General features: G+C 38.3%; 1 protein-coding gene across 1 annotated transcript; it reads right to left on the bottom strand.

The window, feature by feature from the left end:
* Window positions 1-9,416: 9,416 nt before the first annotated feature.
* Window positions 9,417-15,999, bottom strand: LOC148823729 (deoxyribonuclease-2-alpha-like). The gene is made up of 7 exons (XM_088927978.1): window positions 15,908-15,999; window positions 14,970-15,079; window positions 14,490-14,655; window positions 14,236-14,320; window positions 13,057-13,221; window positions 12,307-12,498; window positions 9,417-10,370 (listed from the first exon to the last, which is right to left on the bottom strand). The coding sequence occupies exons 1-7, from the start codon at window positions 15,908-15,910 to the stop codon at window positions 10,033-10,035; spliced, it is 1,059 nt and encodes a 352-aa protein (XP_088784104.1). The 5' UTR covers window positions 15,911-15,999; the 3' UTR covers window positions 9,417-10,032.
* Between the last annotated feature and the right edge of the window lie 632 nt (window positions 16,000-16,631).

The following is a 16,631-nucleotide window of genomic DNA, read 5'->3' as shown; positions in this document are numbered from 1 at the left end:
AGCATGGTGTAGCAGCCCTGAAACACAGAACATAGCTATCGTACCTCACAGAACCACAGCCAAAACGCCAGAAAAAACAAGCAGAGCTGATGGCAGAAATTATTTCATCTGTCACAGAGTGAAATAAAATGGCTGTGGGGGCAACAGCAGGTATCAAGGACAATGTTGACTTGAAGTTTGCATAGAATGACCAGTGACTTTGATGAGGGTGGTAATATGTGTCTTTCTTTGTTCTGGGGCTTCCTACTGATCAAAGATGCTTGTTAATTACCACACAGTTCAGAGAAGACACACGGAATGTCAAAACTGGCCTAGCTGAGCCTCAGACTGAGGAGGTGGGTCTAGAACATAACAATTCTAGAAAATCTAGAATGTTCTAGAGCAATGTTACACCTGGCCATCTGTATTTAGCCATTTGATCAATGAGCCCCAAGAAGTTAGCTCTGCTTACACCCAAAACTGTCAACCCCCACCTCCCCCAAGAAAGGTAGGGGGGCTTTAATAACCCCAGTGACAGAGCACACAGAAACAGAAGAAACAGGAGGGGGGGGGGGGCATATTAAAAACCAGACTCAGCCAGGACTGAGGAGGATCCCTAAGACTACACAGAGTGTCTTTGCTATGACAGAAGCAGGCACACCAGGTCTCCAACTGGGACTGGGTTTGGGAGAATATTTGCAGCTGGACTTTTCCTTTGGAACTCTGGTTTTGGTAACTGGGCTCAAATGGGGCTCTTGAGCTGGTCTGCAATGTGTTCTGTGAGTAAGTAAGTACCTCTACTGGATAAGTTGTCATATGTGTTCTGTGGATTAGGCTATAATAGATACTGGAATTGCAAAGTACTGTAATAAAAATGGAAATTATGTAGGATGACTGTCTTGTCTGGTCTGTGGATGCACTGGTGGTTCTGGAAGATAAAAAGAACTTGTTGCTGGGGGAAAAGGTCTTTAGAATTGCTAGGTGGCATAATCAGCTACAAAACTAACTTTTAAAAGCAGTCCCTGCATTTAAGGGTCACGGTTCCTGACATATCTTTTTATAGATAGGTAAGAAGAGTTACCCTAGGGTGTTTAGAGGGCTAAATCAGTTCATAACATTCTTTTTTTTCTTCTGCACAAACGAGTTGATTCTCTGCATCTGGGCTAAGGATCTAAGTCTGTTTAGAGGTTTAGATTGGGAAGGCATATTCTCACGCAAGACATTTTAAGACAACAAAAGAAAAGTACAGTACGTATATTCCCATAAAATACAGAAAGGGTTAACAATAAATTATTAACCCACGATTTCAGAAATAGAACACATAGCTGGAATTTTAAAATCACGTTCCATTTATTTTACCTTCTAGAGCTTTTAAAACAGTATTAGAAATATTACTACGTTTTTACTGTTTTACTAAACCTTACATTTTAAAGCTAAACTAATGCTGATTTTTTTTTACAATTTACCTAAAAGTTCAAATATATAAACGTATGGATAGTACACTCACAGCTCCAGATCCCGGTTTCTTTCTCTCCATTTTTATCCCTGATCTCGTTCCATTAATCCATTAATCAATTAATCTATTTTGAGAAAACAATTCCGTCGTGTTCGTGAGCGTTTAAATTTTATTTTGTATAATACGGACTTGAGCATCAACCACTGTATAACCAAAATGTTGTCTATTATTACGTCAGATCTGCAAAGCAGTTGCCTTATCTGACGTTTCCAGCTAAGTTAAGTTAAGTAAAGACGTCATTAAAAGCTGCAGCAGGGAAGCTACAGTATTCGTCCCTGTACGGACTTGTTTTTTTATATATATATATTTATAATTAGGTTTTCATTAGAAAATCCAGACAAAAGGGTGATGTCCGATTTAATGTTTAATTTGAATGTCGCCATTCTAACTCAAAGCCTTCACGGTATCAAACCTGTGTGGTCGCACGTCCCAAACAGTCTGGCTCTGCCAGTGGAGCCTGGAGACCCCAAAAATATGACACACGGTTTGCCTTTTAATAATTTACACCTCTAATAATAATAATAATAATAATAATAATAATAATAAACACCTTGTTTGAAAAGCGCGGACTGATTAGTAATTTGTACAGAGCAACATAACAAGACAGTGGCCACAGTACATACGGAAATCTCCAACTATACTATATTTAAAAACTGTATCTTTTTTCTGTATATCAAGACCTAGTTTTCAGTGACTACCGCGATGCGCCCTTCAATTCCTTACTTTGTTATAGAAAGCAAGTGGCGCTGCTGAAGAAAATATCCTAAAAATAACTACTTTTTGTAGTGTCCGTAATGTGACGAGGGGTCCGGTTCACCTTCAGACTTAATTTCTTATATTAGTATATTGTATATACAGTAGGTTTTACAGTCTGATAAAACCCTTTTTTTCAAAGCGTTTTATAACGCTACTCTTGCACTCTGCTGTCTCCTCGTTCCTTTCAGTCGGGCTTCAGCGGTGAAATAAGGATGAAAACATCCTCTCTCTGCCCAGTCTTGCTTTTTGGCGGTTGATGTGTCTTTTCTAGATATGTCTAAAACGGCACCTAATCTGCAGGAAGAAGCTGTTAAATTGGTAAACTGGTATCTGTAGCTGGGTAGCTGCAGAAAGGGATTGAAAACGCACCGACAGAAACTTTTTAAAAACAAATCTGGGCGCGACGGTAGGATGACGTCACAACGGAACGGCCATTTCACGAGGTTCCTAACTCCTCAGCCTCGAGATGTGTTCTGGTTGTTTTCGGTTCGGCTGAAGGTATTTGTACCGTAGCAATGCCGTGCTTTAAATTTCATACTTGGTTATTTAAGATCCCTGTTTATAAGAACAGGTGTGTTAACCCCTCTGTATTCTGGCTAGATTTCACTCTGGAATTCTTAATCTGGCCTTCCTAAAGTTTTTCCTTAAAACAATTGGTGAAGAAATTTCTCACTTTTCAACCACTTTTCATCTGTAGCTCTGTAGATCTGGGATGGAAAAGAAGTGTAGAAATGCAATTTTAATTATGGTCAATTATGGCATTGCAGCCATTTATAGTTATACAGGTCTTGTCCTCAATATTCTCAGTCACAGCAGCATGACACATGGAATATTATCCATCCATTGTCTAATCACTTGATCCAATTCAATGCTGTGGAGAAGGGCTCTGCAATTACCAGAGGTCAGTTTCTTCATTTCTGTTGCAGTGTGAGAGCAAAGAAAATTACAGTCATCAACAGTTATACTGCTTATCTGTTTAGTTGCAAGAGGATTATCCTTTCTTTTGGACAGAATCTGCAATCGGATTTGTGACCAAGATTACATAATAAAAATGCCAAAGCTTGGAACGTCTGAAAAAGACTCAGTGGATAACAGAGGGATCAAATTAGCTAACTGAATGTGTGTTCACTGATTGATCTGCAGAGTCGCGCCATCAGGCTGGGTGCAATAAGATGTGGATACAGTCCTTCAAATTCACATCCCTAGTAAAAAAAAAAGAGCATACAATCCATTTTATCCAGCAGCCATATCACTCTACAACTCACAACTGGCAACCCACTGAAGCTAAGCAGGGACACTATATTGTAAACAGGCGCCATCCTTCGGATGAAACGTAAAACTGAGGTCCTGACTGTCTGTGGTCATTAAAAATCCCAGGGCATTTCTCGAAAAGAGTAGGGGTGTAACCCCGGTGTCCTGGCCAAATTTCCCATTGGCCCTTACCAATCATGGCCTCCTAATAACCCCCATCTATGAATTGGCTAAATTGCTCTCCTCCCCACTAATAGCTGATGTGTGGTGAGCGTTCTGGCGCACTATGGCTGCTGTCGCATCATCCAGGTGGGGCTGCACATTGGTGGTGGTGGAGGGGAGCCCCCATTACCTGTAAAGCGCTTTGAGTGGAGTGTCCAGAAGAGCGCTATATAAGTGTAAGCAATTATTCTAATTATTATTATTATTATTATTTTAATATCCTGAATGTATGAAATGAGCACATGCTTGTTTTTAGCCTAGTCTTGCTGACAATCACATTGCTGGTCTGATCACCTGCAGGATACGAGAACTTTCTATAATATTTTGTCTTTGAAGAACTGGCATCTGATTCATTTCCAGTAGTCTCTCTCATTACTTGACTGTCTGTTGGGAACTGTTAGTCCTGCTTGTGTTTATTCTGCAGTCTGGTGAACAACAGGTCGTAAAATTAAGATCTATTTGATTAATTGTCTTTTATCCACCCTTTATCAGAAGGCTACTTATTCCTGTTTAAGGGTTTGCTGACCAGGAGTCTATCCCAGAATCCCAGAGGTGTAACTCGGCATTAGTAGTATACTTGTCCCCTTGTAGGGTACATACACAAACACACAGGGCGATGTAGACATTCCAGTGAACCGAACAAGCATGTGTTGAAGATGGAAGATGGAGGGAATCATCCAAAGGAAGATTATGTGAAAGCAGGGAGAAGACACAAACCCCCTACATAAGGTGCACACGTCTGGAATCAAATTCAATGACCCCCAAACACGTTCACTGATTTTATTTCTAAAAAGATAACTTTCTGCATTATGATAAATGATGAATGCACCCTCGTGTTTATTAAAATATAATTCTAAATGATTTTAAAAAATTGTGTTATTTTTATGTAAGAACTATTTCAATCAAACGCACTAGAAAAAGAAAAAGAATATTTTAGGAAATTCAAGATGGTTGAAAAGTCTGGAATGCAAGTGTAATCCTCACTTAAGGGGAGCCGGGTTTTAGAACTGGCTATAGTTGCTCACGGACATCGCGTTGGCTTTATGAACTACAACTCCCATAATGCAATACTCAAGTTTACGTCACAGTCCCTATTCTGCCTGGCTGTGGTGACCTCTAGCGGGGCCCTCTCAGTTCTGGCAGCTTTACCGTTGATCGTGTGCACTCACCGGCGCGCGCAAGAGGAACTCACACACGGCTCCCTTTTTTAAAGTTTATTTTCTACAAAAATAGAAAAAAACATGGGAGGGTTTCCAGAGATATGTACAAGTCAGGTTTACAGCAGGCTGGTACCGAGAGTCTGACTCCTACCCTCGTACATGTTGTTTTCCCCTGTTTAAGACGTTTACTATAACACCATTTAAACGCGACACAACATAACAACTCAACTCACTAAGAACTTAACTCACAACACACAGACAGTTTTCATCTAGCGACTTCACACAGTTAGCTAACGAAGTTCAATTTCGTCTCTGATAACCCGCAGAGCCCGAATACACTTTTTATACTCTTAAAACAAATATAAACGCGTAAACCTTAAATCGAAACTATGACATCAGTAAACATAAATTTACAGACCTTTTAAAAAAGCCTTATTACTTCAGATCTTACCTAAAAAATTAGTAAAAACGTTTCCAGAGATACGTACAAGTCAGGCGTACAGCAGGCTGGTAGCGAGGGTCTACCAGCCTGCACGAGGCGCTGTTCCCGATTCCCGGGCCCAGCTGCTCATCACCTGGTTGCACAAGCTTTGACTTTTCATTTTCATTACTATATTTTCAGGTTGTGTTTTTCATACCACTACCGAAAAAAAACACATTTTAGAGGAAGATGTCAGCTTGATTAAACAAATATTGCTCCTTAAGCCTAGTTCCTTACTGTGCTTATCCTGCCACCTTCTGGACAAGGTAATAAATACAACAAGGAGAAAATGATCATAGAACATAATGTTTCTATTAGTAACAATCACATTACAGGCCAGCCAAGTAAAGGGATATCTGAAGGACTGAAAAGAAGTGCACTGATTGTCACATTACCTAAGGTTGTCTTTTAAAATGTACTTGTATTCCATTAACAGCACCTATTGCATTGCCCGAGAAAATCAGACATTACTGTTTGTAATTTGTTCGAATTAGGTTCCTATGAAAAAGAGTTGTAAAGAAACCCAGCTGGGACTCAAAACCCTTGGTATCTTGTCAGAAGAAGAGAATGCAATGTGCCCCAAGCAGTATGATTTTCAAAACACAGATTTAGTACCAGAAACAAATAATTTGTAGCTATTTTATAAGAACCTTTCATCTTGTGTTTTAATTGTAATACAGTGTAGTAAAATGCACAATGGTTTCGTTTTGGGAGAGAGAAGGAATAGGAGGGAGAGGTAAGAAGGGAAACCAACTGAAAGAAAAGTCCAGAACAGGCTGTAGGCTGTAGAAAAAATGAGAATAGGATATGACATATTCCAGGAGAAGGAGAAGTAAAAAAAAAATAAGACCTTAAAAAGAAATCAGCCTATCACTGTTTGCTGGGAGAATGGATGAATCCTGTCTAATGCTCAGCTGACACCCTGTTAAAAGCAATAAAAGACAATGTTAGTCCTCTGTGGTTAACCTACATTTATGCTGTTGCTTTAAAACAGATAACAATGGAAGAACTAAATGACATGGCGGAGAATATAGTGGCGTGGGTGGCAGTGTCCATTATCAGAGTGCTGCTCCCAGCCATCTCCCTGTACAATGAAAAGAGGAGCCGGAGAAGAGTCTCTTAATCACCTGCTGCAGATCTAATAACCTTGCCTCTGAATTGTGGATGGTGTTCTTGAATGTGTCAACTCTCCCTTGTCAGCAAATAAGCCAATAAGAAAGAATTCCCACCCCAAAGACTGTGCGTCTTAATCAATCTGCAGACTCGGAGACTGACAGTGAGATTTTACAGGTTGTCTCTAAAAGCTTGAACCACTTTCACTGTATGTATTGAGTCAGTGTCAGTCTACGGTCTCCATATTAAATGAGATGTAAAGTCTCAAATTGCACTTAATGAGTATGTTTTCTTTCGTGTTTTAATGAAACTTTCTGGTAGAAGAATGTATGTTGTGTTTTTTGCAATGGAATGCACAGCAGCACTGTTTCAGAAGGATATACAAAAGGTAAAATGTAATATTGTGGTAAAATAGTTGATAGCTATATGGATATAATTTAAAATTACAGTGGTTTCCAGTAGTAAAATTAGTGGTAAAGGAAATAATTCTATAAAGGTTATGAAGGTTTTAATCCATCCATTTTGTAACTGCATTATCCAATACAGGGTTGCAGGGGAGCCAGAGGCAGGATTCACTCACACCAGGGACAATTTTCACAAAAGCCAATTACCTGAAGACAACCCAAGCAAACACATGTAGAACATACAAACCCCAGGTCTGAGGATGAACTCATGGCCCCAGTGCTCTGAGACAGCACCACTGCCCCACTTTTTTATGCTACTATATTCCAGTTAAATACCAGAGTTTACTGTTGCTTATTTTAGCCTGGAAGAGATACATTATGATCATTTGATACTGGCAAATATTCACAAACATTATATTTCCACTAGAGGGAACAGTAGGTTTTTGGACTAAACTGTCCTGCTTTGGCAACACTGTATATTTATGGTATATAAATTAGTTATTTCTGGATAATCACTTCAGGAACTCACTTTATCCCCTGAACAGTAGTCACTGTACTGTAAATATAATTTGTCTTTTATTTCCCAAAACAATTCAATATTTCCCACTGTACTGCATACAGTATTTAGCCTCTAGAATTTAATTTGCTCAATGGTAGTCTTGAAGCATGTAGTTAGTACTGTATAGGTACTATCATTTAACAGCATTCATGAGATACATTCAAACAGAATATTAATTCCATATATTCAATTGAATCTTTCAAAGAGAACAACCATTTCCCTGTGAAATTAGGCTTTTCTGTCACTTCTCAGGTGGCTCTGACAATCAGCTGCCGTTAAATTGTGGCTGTGGGCATCTGTTTCAATGGAGTTTCTACTCCCTCTTTAAGTGTGATATTAGAAATACATCTTTTTTTGCTCAAAAACTGCTTTTTACAAATTAAAGATACGGCTATAAACTAATATGATGTTTCGACTGTGAAGCCTTCTTAAGGTGTGTGGAGACACACCTGAAGAAGGCTTCACAGCCGAAACGTTGTGTTTTCTCTCTTCTCTTTTCAGCATGGAATAAACCTATTGTTCCTTTACAGACTATGCATGCTGACGCAGCTACCCACCTGCACTACTATAAACGAATATAGCATACAATGGCATCTAATTATAACAACTTATACTTGGGATGTTTTTAAGAATCTTTTTTTAATCCACAGCATAATATTACATTATGAAAGACAGTTTTGCGTGGAAAAAAAAGCACCTTTACATTTTCCTTTATTTATTTGAAAACTAAGAGCTTTTTTTTTTAAATGGTAAGAATGGTAAATTGTGCCATGTGAAGTTCATTTTTCAGTTTCCCCTGTCTACATTCCCAGGTACGGCTTATATGTGGGTTAATATTTACCTATCGGATTAGCAAAGGTTAAAATAACACAATTGAAACAGGATGAGGAAATGTGCACACACTCCTCTGACATACTCATGAGAGAGAGTCTTTCCCCGCTTGACATGCTTTGAGCTTATAAAAGAGAGATCACCCACTGGAGAAGAACACGACTGTGAGTGACATCACTGTGAGGTCATAGGCATTGAGGAGGTCAGAAAATCAAGACTGCAAGGGGAGACTCAATCCTACCCAACATTAGAGACATGCCTGCTTTTGCAAGTGCCAGCTTGATAATGGTTTAAGTTCCTCAGATATTTTTTAACTTCAGCTAGGCGTATGGCCTTTGACTTAAAGATCAGTAAATCATTAAGGAATGCTGGAAGGTTTAATAGACTTAAGATATTCATTTGGTAAGAAAACACCAGCACAGCACCGTAACCTTATTCTTTATAAAAATGTGAACATAAACTCTCTCTTTTAAAGTGTACAGGCCTATTACAAAGCCAGTTGAAGTGGACAGCTCAACAGAGTAAACAGTCATATAATCCAATGCTTCAAGTTGATCAATAATGTAGTAACTGTACTGTATATGAAGATGTGGTGATTGTTTTTATTTAACCTTATCCACCTGTTCTGAAAAGCATAGGTTGTCTTGTGTTTTGCAATACGTAGTCTGTGGTGTTATTGATTTAGCTAGTAAAAAAATATATATATATATTATTCATCCATTGTGTGGTTTCTGTGCAAAGTGTTGTCAGCATTACACTATTAATGTATTACAAAACTGCTGTGAAAACAAACTTAATGATTATGTTTAAAAGACACTGGAGATCACTTGCATTTGCAATATTTTGAGAAAAGTGTAGCGTTGAAAGCTAATACACACGTGTAGTTGGATATACCTATCCATGGGTGTATACTGTTAACTCCAAGGAGTCGGATTTGAGTCATAAAATCGAAATACAACATAACCATTACATTATTAAACTGCACGATGTCAGTACTCCAAACCCTTTAGCCGCATCCACAGAAACAAAAGTCACAGATATGTGCCGAACAAGAATACTACTATCAATAGAACGTCGGTGTTAGTTTTCATGCTTGATATGAACTGCCTAATGGTGCCACAGGAATAATTGAAGGCAGGTCAGATCCAGCACTTTTATTACAAACAAGCCTTTAAAGAAACAAAAACAGAATGTAATTTTACGATTTGAAATATTTGTATATCGCCTCAGCAAAAATAATTTGACTTTTTTCCCCCCTCCACTTTAGGCTTTGACTGTATAGGTTCAAAGTTGTTTCCTGACTTTTGGATCTTAGGCAACACTGAGGGTCATATATTCAGTACTTCATTCAAAAAATGTTTTTTTAGATGCATGACTTCCTCATAGGCGCTCATAGTACCGCTGGGCGAGGGCTTTACAATACATATCCTTTCCAAATACATTTTACTTTTGCTATTAAGGTCAGTACTGAATAGTTTAGGAACATGTAAAGGTTTATTCCATGCTGAAAAAAGAAGAAAAGAAACAGGAACTGACACCCGAAGAAGACTCCACAGCTGAAACATTGTGTTTCTTTTCTTCATGGAATAAACCTTTACTTGTTCCTTTGCAGCCTACGCATGTTGACGCAGCTACCTACTTGAGCTGCTGAAAAGTTGACTCACATATTACTTACCACCATTTGCTTTGACTTGGAAAAACTATGCAGTATCTTTTGAAAAGCAGCCCTTTCTTGTTCGTCTATTTCTGCCAGCCACGTGTTACTGGCAGTCCTCAAATGTGTCAACTACTGTGAGGAAGGCCTTCCACACTCCAGGCCTGCTCATGCACACAGCCCCGCCTCCTCTTCTCGTTTGACTGATCTCTCGGTTCGTGTCCGCGATGCAGGTCCAGTGCGGACCCCCGCCCTTCGTCACACACCACTTGGAGTGGTCCACCATGATGCCGAAAGGCCTGGCCTCTGGAAGCTGCATCGTCTTCACGTTGTACACCTTGTGCGCCACGGAGCAATTCGACGGCAGAGGCCGATGAAGCTTCCCCCAGCTTTTGGCAAAGAAGTCATCTCCTAAATAGTTAACCAGCAAACCCGAGTAGAGATCTGAAACGGAACAGAGTCACAGGTTCCATGTTGGAATCTGTCCCAGGCACACTTTCTACCCAACCAAAAACAGGAAGTGCACTTGCTACCAAAGCGTCAAACTGGAACCGAGAACAAGTGAATGTGTATTTCTCCCCCCCCTCTCTGAATGCTGTACTGTACTGGTTGCTACCCAGAATGTTCTTTTTTAAAATCAACACCACCAATATACAGTATATCAAGTGTGAAGTGTGACATATTGCTTTTGAAGGCCTATTTTTGAAACATTCTTACTGGATTGTTCCTTTTCTATATAACCTTTTTTTTAAATGTATTTAAGTAAAAAATGACAACCGTTTCCAATAACCTTTAAAGTAACAGCAGGATGAGATCCTTGGATCAATTAATCAATTTCTTTTCAAAACGAGTTGAGATTAATGGAACAAACTGCACATGTTATTGAAGTCCTGGTTCCTTTCAAGAAACAGCAGGATAAAATCCTTGAATTAGCTACTAAGAAATTAGCTACAGTAAATGGGCCAAATGTAACCTCTCGTGTTTTTAAGTATTAAATAGTATCTAAGGAAGCTACACAAGTTATATTTTTATCCTGTCTTCTGTTTCTATTAATCAATTTGCTCAAGAATCGGGCTTTACAGAATGTTAATAAAGCACCTACAAACTACCTCAGACACAAATCCTAGACCTAAATTACTACTGAATATAAATGAATGCTTTACTAACATCCCATAAAATCTCTGTTGAAAGAAAGCGATGCTATGAAACCTTAAATCTAAAGTGTAAACGCAGAAACATGTAGGAAAGTTCAGTTTCCAAGTGGCAGTTTGAGAAAGTTTCACCAAAACAAAGTCTTTTTTATATAAATAAATCTTCTTCAATTGGGAAAGGCTTTGACTAAAAATAAACTGGATATTGTTCCAACAAAATCTTTGTGAAAAAGTGGGTATTGCTGGCTAGAAACGGCCAACATACAATAGAGTTAGACTTTGTAAAAATTAAATAAATTCAGATTCTGAGAGGCTCAATAAGTGCTTGTTCAGAGTAAATCAGACATTGTTGTCCGGGTTTCAGCAGTGATACATCTCAATTCACTGAATACCAACACCAACAGGGTTGGGCACTTTGGGATATTCAAGCGATCTCAAACGCGTCCGATAACTGCAACCTCTATGACCAGCTGGGCACCAGTGCTCTTGTAGTGTTGTCAGTGAAAGAAACATCATTGGTACAACTTATGTCAACTCTGACACTTGGCATCACTGTGGGGCTGTTGATGTGAATACAAGTTAATGGCTCTGACAGCACATATTTTGAAGGAATAAGTACATTTTCCTCATCTCTTCCAAGCTGGTACTGGTCTGGAACTGTGATAATTAATTTGTGATTTTAAAATGTAGAGGCTTGCAAAAAATTAACTATTGATTCCAAATACCTTAAATGATAAAAAATAGCTGATGTGACATTTTCACTTCTCCTGGAACAAACTGCAATAATGAAGCACAGAGATTGTTTATGGATCATGGCAACTGTGTTGTTCACTACTGTTTCTGTATTTTGAATTGGAGAATATTTTCTAAAGAAGCGATCAGTTGGGAAAAAGCAGTGATCCATAGACTTGGATCCATTTTTTTTGCAGACTCTAGGTCTACCTTGGCTTTCTTTTTCTGAACACTGACAGTTTTTGTGCCTTCGCAATGTTGTTTCCCCCCATCTCACACATTGTATGAGCAGCTTTTGAAAGGAAATGCGAATGAAGGGGGATGTCTGAAGTAAGTTGTGGAACAGAAAAATAAGTTTTGTTTCATCTTAAAAACAATATCTGGCATTGGTATGGGTGATAGTGCCATTTGCATAAGGGAAATTTCAGATCGACTTGCATTTATCAGAAACTTCATGAAAAGGAATTGAGATTCGAGTGGGAAGAAGTGGTGCTCACCGTCGTTAAATCTAGAGTATTTTGCAAAGCTGGTGAAAGTTTCCCCTGCTAAAGATGTCAGGGGCAGCTGCTTAAACCAAGGCTCTTTCCTGGGATAGCATGTTCTCTGAGCCACACACTGAAGGTCTCTGTGGAAGGTTTGGGGGATGTGATAGTCAAAAGAGTATACATGGATATACTGGAGTTGCACAGCTGTAGAGACAAGAATGAAAAATAACCAACAGTAAGCATGGCATTTTCATACATCCAGGTCAAATGCCCCCTTTCTTTTTCCATTAGTTTGGAGAGTTTCCTTTATTTATTTTCATTTGTTAAACTATCCTCCAAGTTCTAAAATGTTGACATACGTTTTCAGCAGCCCCCATACACATCATTTAGATTTAATTAGAAAGTCTAAGGCTATTTCGGTATTTATTTTCATCCGTATACACAATGAGGTGTAAGTCTATTAGTGTCCACCTATTCTCAGGGTTATATTAAGCGTGCATATGAAATTGAACCACCAACAGAAAATAACAGAATAGACTGGTTTTTGCCCCACAGGTAAATTTAGAATAGGAAAAGAAAAGGTGCACCAAACCAGAACAAAAACTGCCAATACTTGAATCTTAAAATCTGGAAAAATTGTACCAAAGGCTTTCAGAAAGTGATAGACAGCTGCAATGTCAATGCCATGGACATACTAAAGCTCAGCAATCAAAGTTGTTCAAGAAAAGGTTCACACAGCTGTATGTACATGTGAACGCCTACCTATGTCCTTGAAGGTGCTGTATGTGTAAGTCCCGCAGAAGAAGGTCTGTGCATTTTCATGCCCACTGGAGGGCCAGAATGATGTAGAATGATTTTTCACATCTGGAAGCTCCGGGGTGCTGTGAACCAGCCACACTCCTGTCTGTCTGTCTAACATCACAATCCCTGAAAAAGGTCACACAAGATACATTCAAATCTCAAAATTTGATCGTTTTTGATCCGTCTGGTTTTTCAGTTTCAATGTTTTTAAAGGACAAGTCTTATCTTTTTGAACAGAGTCCATTATCAAGCCTGCTTCCAGCTGACGAGGTCAATTAATCAATTCAGTTCAAGAATCAAACAAGAACTGTATAATTGATCAAACTAAACAAAAAAACTTCTATTTTGGGCTAGTTTTCAATTCTCTTAATCTGACTTTTGGCTTTTTTGTATAACCAAATTTAACTGAACATACTTCATGGCCAAAAGTCAGATTAAGAGAATTGAAAACCATAGTCCAAAATAGGACTATTCTTAATCCTATTAATTATTTTCAGTTCTCTTGAACTGACAATTGGCCATGAAGTATGTAGATTTATTTCTTAATCTCAACAATTTAATTTACTGTATTCATTTAGAAATGGGCTACTGTAAATTCAATTCAATAGAAACCTAGAGCCCAAAACAAGCATCTTTAGTTTTGTTTTACCCAGCAGATGAATCTTTTATTATAAACATCAGTATTATATTGACTTACAGAAGTACAGAAAAAAAATCATGAACAAAAACAAGATGGAAATATATACTTTAAAGCTTTATGATTCAAGTTTTAAAACCAGAAAACACAGAAAGCTGGTGTTGGTATTCTTCAGACACAGTATATACTTCGGACGTGCCATCATGTCTTGACCATACACAGTAATCATAAAATAGAGGTTTTCTACTGACTCAATGATTTGGACAAAATCTGCAGAATCACACATATAAATGTTAAAATATTTTATTTTAGATATATATAAAATGAACAATTCACATCCTGCATATGTAGCAAACATTGCACTTGGCTTTAATCATAGGAATAAGCAAGCAAACCCAGCAAGTATTACGGATACAATTATATTGTTTGTTGTGCTGTCTATGATGTTTCTCCCACCCATTTTCTGTGTCCTTCTGTCTTGTACATTATAAAATGTTACTTACCTTTGCTGTGTCCAAAAGATGAAGGAGCAGGTTTAAATGACTTGGGAGGTTGATCGTTGTATAGAAGATACCCAAAGTCCACAGTCTTTTAGGAAGGAATATAAAAAATATCAATACAAAGTCTGTATTTGTATTGCACAAAAGGCTTTTGAATTATAAGAGAAACCTGTGAAAATAAACACATCGAAAAGACAATGTATATCCTGACCTCACTTTCTGGGAGATGACACAGATTATAAATAAAGGTTTCTTACCTTTTTATGAATGTAGGACAAAAAAGGCTGCAAAGTCTGCCCCACTGCACTCTTGGAGTCATTTACCAATTTCTTCCCATATACCCAGCCATTGGTATGGTCATCCATGTAGAGGTATCGCAGACCTCTTCCTTCATCGTGGTCTGGCAGCTTATACAGAATAAACCTGTATGATTCCAAAAACACATAAAAGAATATTGTGAGCACCCTTGTGACAAATTTAGAAATGAAACACCCTAAGCCCTTGCATATTGGGACACGGCCAAAGCAACCTGAGATCTGCTGGATCATGGCATCCAGAACTATAGTTGGACACACATGCTTTAAGATGGTTCTCTTTTTTCAGCTTTTATTTATTCTAAATTGTAATGTTTAATACACACAATGAAAGAATGTGTCCATCTACAGTTTATTACAATTTACACCTCTTTGCTGTTGCATGTATACTGGGGAATTAGTAAAGGCAGAAAAACCACTCGCCAGTCCACAGACTCCCCCTGCTCGTTCCTGCAGGACACGGTTGCACCAGCAGTGAGCCCACTGTGTACAAATATCATCAGCGGCCAGATCAGCAGCATCCAAACGGCATCCTAATGGAAACAAGGGCTCAAGAAATCTGGTTTGTCCTTCTCAATTGTCTACAATCAAACCATCGTATTTTACAGAAAAACGCAATAATAAATCAGTACCAAACTGTTTTCCTTCATTATAAAATGCCTATCATTTTTTCAAACCTAGAAGCTTAACTTTCAAGACAAATTTGCATGTAGTAACAAATGTATTCATGTTGAGTCAAACCTTTCCAGCTTGTACTGTATCTCATGCTTAAGGCTGGCACACAAGACAAAGTAATATTTGGTGAAGAAAGACATTTCAGTTCACACTTCACTTCATACACAGCATTTATGGTCTATTTAAGTCTATTTATGGTCTGTAAGTTACAGTGCAGTTCTTTCTTGGATTAATGTGTAATTTATTGTAGTGCAATATGGATGTAGTGCTATGCGATCAGTCATTAAATGGACATTCAGCATTTTCTATTATGCTTTCATTCCCAACAAACAAAGGTAAAAGTGTATGTGAATTCTTGAGAGATTTCCAATAAAGCCATCCCATAGTCATTTTCTAGTTTTTAAGTCCAGAACTACCACAATGGTAGAAAATGAAATGTAGGCTTGATGTTAATAGCTGCAAAAATAACAATGCAATAATGATGGAGTAATAAGGGACTCAAAGGCTACATAACTAAAGGCTAAAGTTAGGAGCCCAGATGCCAACTTAAGCAAGACAATCCCCAACTCGTACTGCTGAGGGCAAGTGAACACGGCTTGTGAACGATACTTCTTGCGTGACTAAATTCAATCACGGAACATTCTAATTCAATTTTCAAAACTAATGAAAGAAAAACTGACACTTACCATGAGTGTGGCCTTGAAGCAGCTTTTAGTCTTTCAAGACTAAGGAGAGACAATACAGGCAGCTACTTCAGTTTTCTCACTTCTCCAATTCAGGCCACGAAACCCGAAAGTGTTGCTAAACCGAAACTTACCTAAAAGAATGCACAGAATGCCAAAAAAGGCATTTTGCAATTGACCTTGAAAGACAAGGAACTATTTGCAGTTCTGATTTTCCGGTATATCCAGTATTAGATATGTGAAAGGACACAGACTATGATCTAGAGCAGAATTTCTCAATTAGGTACTTTGATTATTTTGACATTGTTAAAGCAGTTTAAAGCGTCATCAAAAACTGCTATTGCTACATTTGTGAAACAAAATAGAATATCAATGAGTCTTGATTTTATAACAGTCTTGAGGTTCTTTCACCACAACAGGGTTTTAATTCAATAAAAAAAAAAATCTGTGTCCTAACTCCCAACATACGAGGACATATGAGCATGGACAGTGATTTTGCCCGATCAGTGCAACTCACATAGGCTTAAAAAGACCTGCTGAGCGATTGCTATATCCAATTGTACTTTACATCTGTGCTACTATTCATTTCAGGAACCAAAGAATTTTAATAGGACAGTGAGAGCACATTTCACCTCTATTTAAGGAAGCTCTCAAATACAACAGTGTGGTGGGTCAGCAGTGTTGATGCACTAGTTTCAGCTGAGGGGGTTCAGGCCTCAATCATGTG

The sequence above is a fragment of the Atractosteus spatula genome, chromosome 11, assembly GCF_055471065.1.
Source record: "Atractosteus spatula isolate fAtrSpa1 chromosome 11, fAtrSpa1.hap1, whole genome shotgun sequence".
NCBI lineage: Eukaryota > Metazoa > Chordata > Actinopteri > Semionotiformes > Lepisosteidae > Atractosteus > Atractosteus spatula.
This window is presented reverse-complemented; position numbering and strand designations above follow the sequence as displayed.

What these genes read in the sequence shown, in the direction of transcription:
- LOC148823729 (XM_088927978.1), bottom strand. An exon ending in ATCTTTTGGACACAGCAAAG is followed by an intron (nt 13,222 to 14,235) that starts GTAAGTAACATT and finishes GACCTTTTTCAG; the next exon opens with GGATTGTGATGTTAGACAGA. An exon ending in ATACTCTAGATTTAACGACG is followed by an intron (nt 10,371 to 12,306) that starts GTGAGCACCACT and finishes GTTCCGTTTCAG; the next exon opens with ATCTCTACTCGGGTTTGCTG.